The following is a 12323-nucleotide window of genomic DNA, read 5'->3' on the forward strand; positions in this document are numbered from 1 at the left end:
GTGACGTGTTCGTTTGGATCAGTCGTCTTGTTATACTTAGGAATCTCAGGCATACGGAACTTCTTGGGGATTGGTTTCGGAGGCGCACTTGGGGGGAAAGGTTTTTGTACAAACTTTTTGGAATTTAGTCCTTTCAATATCGGTGGTGCCCCTGGGATTTGATCGACCCTGGAGTTATAGGTTTCCACCTTCTTATCGTTTTCCTCGATCTTCTTTTCCTCTGTCTCAATCCGCTTTATCAGTTCTTCGAGCATTTTCATGATAGCAAGATTGGTCTCCGATTCCTTCTCGTTCGATTTCTTCGAAACTGATTCGACCCTGTGTACAATTTCCTGGGATGGCTCGAGTTCTACCCTGCTCGGCGTGTGGTTCTGGTTTTGGAGCTGGGCTATTGCTACCTACTGAGCCTGCAACATTTGGAAGATCACTCGTAGGCTGATCCCGCCATCCTCACCGCCATGCGCGCTTTGAGTAGCTAATCGAGCACCCCCGCGGAGGCTGCTTTCGGGATCGACGACCAGATTTCCGTTGATGGCTACATGCGAACTAACGTTGATTGGATCTACATCGGGGATTCCATCGAGGCCAACAAGGGTACAATGTTTCCTGGTGCAATATTCTCATTTTCGCCGTGGTGGCCGAGATCATTGTCGATGTGATGAGGTGCTGCCTGGGAGTTCGACATTTTTTAATCCTGTAATCAAAGATACTTCAAAGAACAAGTGTAAAATAGTGTGTGTCACGAAAGTTTGTACCTGTTAATCACTATTATCCTTAGCCCCACGGTGGGCGCCAAATTGTTTACCCTAAAAACGGATAATAATTGAATTTATATGCGGTTTAAAGGACACGTGATTTTACTTGGCACAAAACTGAGAAAAACGTAAATTGATATTGAAATTGACTGTAAAGGAACAAATGCAAACCAAACGAATCAAATAGCCTTGGCCCTCGAATTCAATCACCCTTGAACCAAGTGAAGATTCAGTTGATACAAGAACAAAGTAACAAGATAATGAAAACTAGAGAAAGACAGTATATTGCTTTATATTGTGTGAATGTGATCCCTTTACAAATGATCAGCTCCCCTTTATATAGTAGAGGAGTCCTACCCTTGGTACAATTCTAAATACAGTATGAAATCCCATGATTAGCTAATTAACCAGCCTCTTTCTGATTGCGGATATTTCGGCTTTCTGTTATTTGGCTCGGTAAGCTTCCCTCGATTTTGCTCGATCTCTATCCTGCCTGGCTTCGATCTTGGCCGACCTCGATCTTGATCGATCTTTGGGTCATGAGCTCGGGAATATATCTTTACGCCACGGTCTGATATAGCATGGGGTCGAACCTTGGCCTGCCATGTTCCAGGACAAGCCCGATTTTGACTGTATACATATTTATTTTATTAAATTATATCATTACCAATGGTGTTGTAGATATCTAAATTTGACTATTAGCACTCCGATTAGTTTTAGAAATAATTACTTAATAGTAAGAATAAATCAAAAATAAATTATTAATTCTCTCTTAATTTATTAAAAAATATTTTTAATATAATGGATAAATAAAAGAAAATAGACCGGAGACGGTATTAGATAAAAGAAAACGGAGGCGTCGAGGGGTATTAATTTACGTAGGAGTACTTTTTTAGAAACTTCGAAGAATTTCTATTTTTGGTAATCATATAAATTTCTCCTGGGAAAAGAAAAGAAAATGCTTCCTTTTCCTTAGTTGAGAAGGGAAGCGAAATTGCATAGAAATATCAGCAACAACAATAAGAAAGATGGTGTCAATTGTTAGGCGCAAAACACTGAAGTTGTGATAAATCGAAGGTTGTAGAAGTGGCTATGTCGAAGGAGAACGAACCGGCAAAGCTGCTTTTACCTTGCCTTCAACGCGCCGATGAGTTGCAGAAACACGAACCCCTCGTTGCCTACTACTGTAACTTTTATTTTGAAAACCATACTTTTCCTTTGTTCATATAATTTGGTTTAGAATTGTCTCTAATTGAGATTATATATGAAAATATTTGTGGCAGGTCGGTTGTACGCAATGGAGCGAGGGTTGAAGATTCCTCAAAAAGAGCGTACAAAGACCACTAGTTCCCTCCTTGTTTCCCTTATTAATCAACTCGAAAAGGTTTCCTTTTTATCCCTTTTTCTTACTCAGTTGATATTTCTTGGCTCTGTAAGATTGATTTGTTTAGAAATATGGTTGGGTGATATATTCATGTAACATCAAAAATTCGTCTACTTTAGCTTCTTGAATATTGGCAGCTAGTGGTAAAATGGCCTTCTATGATTAAATACTGCCAGACGACTCATATAGCCAGACTCCAAGTAATTTAATTTGGGATTGAGGAATAGTTTATTGATTGATTGACTGATATTTAAACATTGAGAACTGATGTCCTTATCACTATGTGATAAATTTTGCTCAAGGAGTAGAAACTAGCATATTGTTTGGGTAGCATATAATTGGCTTCATGAAGTGTAAACAGAAGTTTGTTTTGTTTATAAACATATCTTGGCATATAAGTTTAGCTTTTTCCAGCTCGATTGAAAGCTAAATGTTTGGCTAGTATCCCCTTGACTTCCATGCACTTTAAAAAGAATATTGTTCTGGTATATAATCTTATCTTGTTGTTTTAGCTTAACTTTATCGGCTTGATCAGCCAACGTTAGTCTTTTAGAAGCAACACATCTACCAGTCTCACTAAATGGCCATTACTCTGTGAGCTCGTGGCTTGTAATCTGCTTGATGTCTATGTTTGGTGTGGCTTTTGTCTTATTCTGTGTCATGTCTGTTGCTCTCTTTCTGCAGGATAAGAAGTCATTGGAATTGGGGCCCGATGATCATTTGCATGTGGAGGGATTTGCGTTGAATGTTTTTGCAAAGGCAGATAAACAAGATCGAGCTGGGCGAGCAGACTTGTGAGAATTTTGTTATTTATGTGATAAGCACCTTTTTGTTTTTCACTTTGCATCATTCTTCTCATATGTGATCAGTCGTACTACCTTGTCATTCAGTAAAGATGCCATCTTGAGTTCTTGACTGCACTGATTTAAAAAACAAGATCCATCTTGGCTGCTTTATCTGGTTTAGATGTGCCAACCTCATGTTGCATGGAATAAGACATAGTTAAGAGTAGATGCTTACTACCAGCCGTTCTCCAGCCTCTGTTTTGATCTCTTGGCCTTTTCAAAGTAGACAGATTTTGCTTCATCTTCTAGATTTTTTCCATTGCTCCATTCGCTCTTATGTTAATTAGTTTAAACATCTGATATGGTGGCTGTTTCTGACCTTAGCTATGCTTCAACTGTCCTGTACAACATATTTAATTGGTGATACTAAATGTAAAAGAAGTTGATTTAGATACTTGTTTGTTAATTGGTATTGAAGCTTGTTAGCTGTTATAGGAGCTTGTTTCTCTATTGATGATTAGGAATTAGTAATTTCTTTACAATGACTGACTGGAGTTTTACAGGAATACAGCGAAGACATTTTATGCCGCGAGTATCTTTTTTGAGATCCTTAATCAGTTTGGTGAACTCCAGCCGGATGTGAGTTTCCATCGTGTTGTGACAAGTTTTAATCTCTCTCTCTGTCTCTCCGTTAGCTCTTATTTATTTTAATCTTTTTGTCATGATACCTGATTATGCAAAAAATTACTTTTCCAGCTATATCCTCACATGTGTCTATATGTAATAGAGAACGTATTTAGTTATGTAGCCTCTGTTTGCCTGATTGGTTGACCTTATTATATCATCAGCTTGAGCAGAAACAGAAGTATGCAGCTTGGAAGGCAGCAGATATAAGGAAAGCTTTGAAAGAAGGAAGGAAGCCTGTACCAGGCCCTCCTGGTGATGAAAGAGATATTTCGGAGCTGTCCAGTGCACAAAATGATACATATGTAAGGTTCATGCTTTTGATAATTTGTTGGACAAGTGTATTATTCTATCTCAAAAGTTTCCAGAGGCAGACTAGTGACAGTCATGCATTGCCACTGATTGTCTTGCATCTGTGAACACAGACCATTCTGCTTATAACGGTAGATGAAAAACAATGGGACATAGGGAGGCAGCTTTCATGACACTGTCAATGGGTGAAAAGCCTTAAAGTAGATGTTAAGCATTTCTTGATTTTAGGAATACTGAAAGATTCTCACCTTAGTGTTTGTTTCCCTGTTAACAGTTTAAGATATTGAACTTTGAGCCTTTCCCTTCCGATTCTGTTTAAATTAATTTTTATTGCGTCTTTTATGGATTAGGGACTAAACCTTTAAACAGTTGAGCAATTATTTTGCTTAATTTTCTTGCTTGCAATGACTATTTCCTCTCTAGAGCATCTAAAGACAGTAATTGCAAGCTATCATGGCTAACTGACCATAGCATCTTTGCAGGATCTTCAACCTGGTGGAACTGATTCAGTCATCAAACCCGCACCAGAATCCGATTCAGTCATCAAACCTGGACCAGAATCGGATTCATTTAGTCACGTACATGACGATGCGCATTATTCTGCAAATAGACCGTCTCCTCCAGCAGCCAACCCACCACCTCCTCCTTCACGTGTCCCTCCGTCACCTCCGGCAGCCACCATACCAACTCCTCCTCCACATATCCCTCCATCACCTCCTTCATATTTTAGTGATGAGTATTCTTCTCATAATGACTATTCTTCTCATAATTTCCAGCGGACTCCATCAGTTAATATATCTGAAAATCCGTCTTACTCTCCGTCGTATCACCATCAACCTTATGTGCAAGAACCACAGTCTCACTTGCCACAGCACTACCCTTCGCATGATGTTCCCTTGTATTCATATCCCAATTTCCAGGCATATCCTAGCTTTATGGAGAGCAGCCTTCCTTCTGCGCCATCACATCACCCTTCTTACTACCAAGGCGCTGATGCTTCGTATTCCACATTGGCTGCATCAAGCACTGCAAAGTTTTCATCAAACACTCAACACAGTTCAAGTGATAGAAATGGGACTGCATCACAAGCTGCAGCTGCTCCCACCAAATCATATGAATACGACAGCAATTACCAGCCTCCTCCGGATAAAATAGCTGAAGCACACAAGGCTGCAAGGTTTGCTGTTGGGGCTCTGGCATTTGATGATGTCTCTATCGCCGTAGACTACCTCAAAAAATCACTTGAGCTGTTAACAAACCCATCAGCTGATCAATGAAGTGAATCGTGCTAACTAATTGAGCGTCTGAGACATCTTTGTTGGGGTTGTTCACTGTTTGGTTTCGTTTGTAAAGATGGCTTTGTTGACTGTTCTATCCGTGTTTACGTTAACAGTGATGTGATTATGTATGCATCCATGAGTCTCATCAGCCTTTTGGTGGATATTGTTCACAAGCTATTTGATTCGATTTTTCTGTGCAGAAATAACAAGTTCTCTGGTTTTTCTCTTATGGATGTTGCTCAACCAAGGGTGTCTCTTTGGGAGTTCTAGAGTTCCGCCCGTGACTATTGTAGATTGAGGCCCCTTACGAGATCCCTGTGATCTCATTTGATTATTAAGGTGATTTTGAACTTTAATATGCTTGACATCATTGTCTATTACTAGAAGTTATTTTTACCTTCCTATACTGCATATGAAACTTTATTACCCTCCCTAATCAAGTTTCAACTTAATTACATGGCCATATACAATTTACCAATTATATACAAATTAGTTTTAAATGAGTATCCCTTTATATTTAGGAAGTGAATAAGGAATTAGTTATTTCCCATCCCTGTTCTCTCTCATGCGTTCTCTGTCTCTCTCCGTCTTTCTACCTCTCCTTCTCTGTTCTTTCCCCAATTTTTCTTCCTTTGATGTTCTCTAATTTTGTTAGAATAGTTGTGTTGTTATTAGTTGGGCTGTTAATTTTGTATTTGGGCCACTAGTTTGCTAAGCTCATATTTATTTAGATTGTAAATGGTAGATGAGCCGGATTTTATTTTCCTGATTTTGGGTCTGTATATAAATACACACACTTATAGCTTGGACGCTGATTTTTTCAATAGCAGATTCATTTCTCTCTCGATTCATCTACGTTGATTTCTTTCATTTTCTATCGAATCTAACATGGTATCAGAGCAATTCATTGCGCATTCGAGTTAGTCCCGAAGTCTCCTTCAAACCTGAAGCATAAAAGAAAGCTGAAGGTTCGAGATACTGTTCTTTTAAGCCCTAATTTTTTTTGGAAACCATAATTTCATGGATTTTTTCTTGAGTTACGGTGTTCTTCTTAAGATTTGGCTGATGTTTCTCGTAGCCTCAAGTTTTTGATGGCGATTTGTTGTAATTTTGGTGTGGCTTAGCTGATTCTATGACCCGATTTTGAGATTTTTTTTTTTTGCGGAACGTGTTCGCTTTTGTCAACTGGTAAACTTGATCCAACATCAATGGGTGATCGAAGTGATCCTGATGACAATGGACCAGATACTTTTGGACTCGAAAATGAGCTTAACCTGCCTTCATCTCATCTATTTTATTTGCATCCTTCAGATAATCCTGGTATTGTGTTAGTCGCGAAGCAATTCAATGGTACTTGCTTTGGGGCTTGGAGAAGGGGTATCATAATTGCTTTGTCAGCTAAAAAGAAAATAGGTTTCATAAATGGAAGTTATGTGCAGCCTCCTCAAAATTCCATTTTGTTTGACCAGTGGGAACAATACAATAACATGATTATTAGCTGGATCCTTAATTCCCTTGATCCTGACATTGCGCAAAGTGTGATATACTCTAAGACTGCTAAGAGTCTCTGGGATGAACTCAATCATAGATATGGTCAGTCAAATGGTGCGAGAATGTATGAAGTACAAAAGGATTTAAGTTCTGTCTCCCAGGGTTCTTCTGATGTTGGAGGATATTTCAACAAAGTAAAGAGGTTATGGGATGAGATGGATTCTCTAGATGCTGAATCTTATTGTGTCTGTGAGTGCACTTGTGAAGGAAAACACAAAATGACTAAACGGGCAGAAAATCAAAAATTAATGCAGTTTCTAATGGGCTTGAATGAATTATATGGTAATGCGAGAGGTAATATTCTGATGATGGAGCCTTTGCCTGATATGAGCAAGGCATATTCCTTAATAATTCAAGATGAAAAACAGCGAGGCATACACAATGTTCCAGCTTTTCAATCTGATGTAGCCTCCTTCTCTGCTGGTTCAACTGTCAACCCCAGTGGCACTAAATATACAACTGGTCCATCCAACTCTAACCCAAGATATAATTTCAGTACTACTAACCAAACTCAGAGGTATAATGGTGACTCAAAGAAATTGTTCTGCAAATATTGCAAAAAGAATGGACATACAATTGAGAAATGTTTCAAACTACATGGGTACCCACAGAATTCAAAGCCTGTCAGTAGGAATATGAGAGTGGCTGCCAATGTATGCACCTCTTCTGATAGAAAACTTGATAACTGCAGTCAAAACTCTAATAGCAATGCTCCAGCTCCTCATGCCATAACCATGGAACAGTACAATCAACTAATGAACATCCTTCAGAATGTCCAAGTGGTGGAATGCTCAATCTCAGTCTGTCCCTGCTGCTGCCAATTTTTCAGGTATTTCTGCTTGCTCTATCCATACTGGTTGTAAGTGTACTTTTCTAGCTTCGGTACAAAATTCTGATACATGGATCTTGGATTCTGGAGCAACAGACCATATGACATCCAACAAATCTTTACTCTCAGATATTGTTTCTTTACCCATTTCATATCTCATTACTCTACCTAATGGCTATAAATGAAAGTATCCTATTATGGTTCTGTGGTACTTAATTCTGTTATTACACTTTATACGGTCCTATATGTGCCAACCTTTAAATATAATATCATTTCTGTCCACAAATTGTTAGTTGGTACATCTTCACTCTTGATTCTCACCAGCAGTTCCTGTTATTTACAAGGACCTTCTCTGAAGAGGCCGTTGGAACTTGGTAAGGTGATAGCTGGGCTATATCTTCTCAAATCCAAAACTGTCCAAGTTAAAGATCCACAAAGTGTTCATCCTGTTGCTTCTATTCCTTATATTTCTGCAAATAATGTGACTAGTACCAAATCTCATGCACTATGGCACAACAGATTAGGCCATCTTCCTTTTTTAAAACTGCAAAAACTTAATTGTGCTGATATCACTTATTGTAATAGACAACCTTTCATTTGTGATATATGCCCACTTGCTAGACAGCAACGATTGCCTTTTTCACAAAGTGTTTCCTATTCTCAGAATATTTTTGATCTACTTCATGTTGATATATGGGGACCCTATCACACTCCTACACAAAGACATTATAAGTATTTTCTTGCTATAGTAGATGATTGTAGTAGATATACTTGGACTCATCTACTAAGTCATAAAGGAAATGCATTGTCTATTCTGAAATCTTTCTTTTCCATGGTTGAAACACAATTCAATTTAAAAATAAAATCCATTAGAACTTATAATGCTTTGGAACTTGGTTCCAGCTATGAAGCTTCTCAATTCCTTCAATCTAAATGTGTCATCCATCAAACCACAGTTCCTTACACACCCCAATAAAATGGGATTGTAGAAAGAAAGCACAAACATTTGTTAGAAACAGCAAGAGCCTTATTTTTTCAATCCAAATTACCAATTTATTTTTGGGGTGATTGTGTATTGACAGCTACATACTTGATAAATAGATTCCCCAGCACTATTTTGTCAGGCAAAACTCCTTATGAATCACTTTATGGTGTGCTGCCTACATATACACACTTGAGAAGTTTTGGATGTCTTTGTTATGCTGTTGCACCTAAACCCTTCAGGGATAAGTTTTTTCCTAGGTCAGTTGCATGTATTTTTATAGGTTATCCACTTGGAAAAGAAAGCTTACAAACTCCTACAGTTGTCTGATAGGAAAACACTTATTTCAAGAGATGTGATTTTTCATAAGAACATTTTTCCATTTTGCAACTCCTCCACACCAAAGACACTGTTCCCAAATCTGCCATCTGTACTTCCAGAACCAGAACAATCACCTTCCATTGACCATGTACCAGCACCTATTCCAACTTCTACTCATGAACCTGGCTCCGATGTTTCTTCTAGTGGTGATATGGATGCACCTTTATCTAGTCCTAATGGGTTTCCTAATTCTTCTGCTCCTTCCTCTCTTGTCCCTATTTCTCCTTCCACTTTTTCTGATCCTATTGACCTTACTTGTAAGGCCCCGGAAATTTTCGCTAAGTAATTTAGGATTTCGTGGTGTCACGTAGGCTTATTATAATATTTTTATGTGCTATTAACATGGTGTACATCCATTGGATTTGGTAAATATGTGTATAAGTCTTATGGTAAGTAATTTGGGGTCCAAGGAAAGGCCAAAGTCTAAGAAAAATTGGAAAAAGTCCATAATAGGCAAAAATTCCCAACAATCTTGCACTAGTCCCTACTTTTAACAAGCACATCTAAATATGTATAATGTTTTATGTGATGAAAAACCTATCAAATGAAAGGTCTTTGAGTCTAGTTTCCAACTCTTCAAACCGTTTGTCATTTGGACATTCCTACGCAAAGTTATGATCAAATTACCAAAGGCTGGAAAATGCTATCCTGTGTCAAATCTGCGACCGCATTCCTGTCGCATTGTTGACTCTGCGGTCGCATTTCTGTCGCAGACTGGGCCAGTGTAGCCCAGTTTTGGGCGCCGATTTTGCGGTGCATTATGCGGCCAGCATTCGCGTTCTGCGGTCCATTCTGCTATAGCAGAATTGACATCGGAGGGTTAATTTTTTAATTTTTATAACCCGACCCCATTTCAATATATAGCCTTTGGGGCTTCATTTGGGGTCATTTTCTACTGATTTTAGAGAGAGGTGAGAGCATTTTAGAGAGAGAAGGAGGAACCCAACATTTAAATCATCCAAACCTTGCATCAATCTTCAAGAATCAAAGAACCCAATCACAAGTTCTTCATCTAAGAGGTAAGATTCTATATCCTAGGTTTTAATTTTGAGTTTGGAGTATAAGATGGGGTATTGAGGTATGATTATTGGGTGTAATGCTATTATGTATACATGCATGTACAACTTAGGTTTATGGGAAGATCGTTTAATATAAATAAGTAAAGATTGGGTTAGGGAATGAAGAAAATCTTGAAAAGGGGATTTGAAATCAAGATACTCAACTAGTATTTGATAAAATGCTCAAATGAGCTAGAATTATGAATATCTTCCTAATTTGTGTTCAATTTTGCTATGTCCCAAAATAGATTGAAGTTGCTAGAATTTCCGGAATATCGTAGTAATTAAAGGAAAGCTCAAGAAAGGTATGTATGGCTAACTTTAACTCTTGTAGAATCCCCCTTGTTGTGACGAGCATACGGTATGTGTACCTTGTATGAGAATATGTGAATTGATTGCCTTAGTTGATTTCCATACCACCAAGTTATATGTGATTGTGAGAAGTGATTTGATGTGCCTATCTTGTTATGTGCAAAGTTTGTAAAAGCTTGAGGATGTCGACATGGAAGTATGTGTTTACTTATGTGAACTATTTGTGAATTCTTGTGATTTATGTGCCTTGAACGTTGTTGGTTAAGTCTTACGATATGATGTTGCAAGTAAATGGAAACAAACCAAATGTGGGTGTGTGATTGTGAAAGTGTTATGTGGTAAGAACTGAGAAACAAAAGATGGAAGGAAATCGTAAATGATGCACTTGGAACAACTATGGCAATAACATATTTGGCTTGTTGTGGGTAATTATTGTGGTGACTTAAATTGCATATGAGTTGTTGAATATGATGAAGTGGTATTGATGGCTACGAAAATTCTTGTGAATTGTTGTGGTTGTTCTTTGAGAATTGTTGTTGTTGTTCTTGTGAATTGTTGTTGTTGTGTGTTGTTTGTGAATTGTGATTGTTCGGTGGGATCGGGTTGCGCGCCGCAACACAAAGTAATAAGGTGTGGGTTGTGGTGATAAGAGTGGCCGAGGTAATAAGGGTGGAAAGTGATCGAAATCACTATTGAATGAAAGTATGAGAAATTTGTGAAATCATTGATGTGATAATGTTGAAGGGGAAAAGGAGAGATTGTAAAACTTGTTTGGCTTTGATTGTTTCTTTTACGTGCATTTGATCGTTGATTCTATTGATGTCTGTTACTTGTGTGTGTTATTTGATTTTACTTGGGGTGAATTTTGTTTATACATACCAGTACAATTCAAATATACTGACGTCCCTTTTGCCGGGGGCGCTACATTCGTGTTATGATTGTAGGTGGTTCTATAGCAGGTACTCCAGTCCACCGACAGTAGCACCTCCTCCACTTTCCATCAGCTGTATTGGTGAGCCCCTTTCCTCTCGGGGCCCTACGTGGCTCATCGCCGTCCTTTCCGTCCGGTAGTTTACTATTCGGTTATTTGGTGTAAGGTATAGGCCGGGTAATTATTTTGGTGACTTAAATTGCATATGAGTTGTTGAATATGATGAAGTGGTATTGATGGCTACGAAATTCTTGTGAATTTTGTGGTTGTTCTTTGAGAATTGTTGTTGTTGTGTTCTTGGAATTGTTGTTGTTGTGTGTGTTGTTGTGGAATTGTGATTGTTCGGTGGGATCGGGTTGCGCGCCGACACACAAAGTAATAAGGTGTGGGTTGTGGTGATAAGGGTGCGAGGTAATAAGGGTGGAAAGTGATCGAAATCACTATTGAATGAAAGTATGAGAAATTTGTGAAATCATTGATGTGATAATGTTGAAGGGGAAAAGGAGAGATTGTAAAACTTTTGGCTTTGATTGTTTCTTTCACGTGCATTTTGATCGTTGATTCTATTGATGTCTGTTACTTGTGTGTGTTATTTGATTTTACTTGGGTGAATGTTTTATATACATAACAGTACAATTCAAAATTACTGCGTCCCTTTTTGCCGGGGGCGCTACATTCGTGTTATGATTGTTAGGTGGTTCTATAGCAGGTACCAGCCACCGACAGTAGTACCTCCTCCACTTATCCATCAGCTGTATTGGTGAGCCCTTTCCTCTCGCGGGCCCTACGTGGCCTCATGCCGCCTTTCCTCCGGAGTTTATATTGGTAATTTGTAGTAAGGTATAGCCGGAGCCTTTGTGCCGGCATTTCCATATTATTCTTCAATTATTTAAGGCTCCGTAGACAGGTTGTGGTAGGTGTCGGACATGGGGATTTAAAAATTGAAATATTGAATGTTTGGCAATGATGTATAAAACTCTAATACCTTTATATTGCAATGAAGTTGCTTAATGAAAATGAAATGGAAATTGTTAATGATATGTTTATAGAATTTGATTAATGGAGTCCATCTCCTATTA

General features: G+C 38.4%; 1 protein-coding gene across 1 annotated transcript; it reads left to right on the forward strand.

Annotated features, from left to right (window-relative positions):
- Window positions 1631–5565, forward strand: LOC109233071 (protein HOMOLOG OF MAMMALIAN LYST-INTERACTING PROTEIN 5-like). The gene is made up of 6 exons (XM_019398824.1): window positions 1631–1941; window positions 2039–2139; window positions 2824–2933; window positions 3488–3563; window positions 3773–3913; window positions 4403–5565. Exons 1-6 carry the CDS (start codon window positions 1848–1850, stop codon window positions 5195–5197), a joined length of 1317 nt encoding a protein of 438 aa, XP_019254369.1. The 5' UTR covers window positions 1631–1847; the 3' UTR covers window positions 5198–5565.

The sequence above is a fragment of the Nicotiana attenuata genome, chromosome 10 (assembly GCF_001879085.1).
Source record: "Nicotiana attenuata strain UT chromosome 10, NIATTr2, whole genome shotgun sequence".
Lineage (NCBI taxonomy): Eukaryota > Viridiplantae > Streptophyta > Magnoliopsida > Solanales > Solanaceae > Nicotiana > Nicotiana attenuata.

Coding starts and splice junctions, on each gene's coding strand:
- LOC109233071 (XM_019398824.1), top strand. CDS start 1,848: ATGTCGAAGGAGAACGAACCGGCAAAGCTGCTTTTACCTTGCCTTCAA. Junction 1,942..2,038: donor ACCCCTCGTTGCCTACTACT/GTAACTTTTATT, acceptor TATTTGTGGCAG/GTCGGTTGTACGCAATGGAG. Junction 3,564..3,772: donor TTGGTGAACTCCAGCCGGAT/GTGAGTTTCCAT, acceptor TTATATCATCAG/CTTGAGCAGAAACAGAAGTA.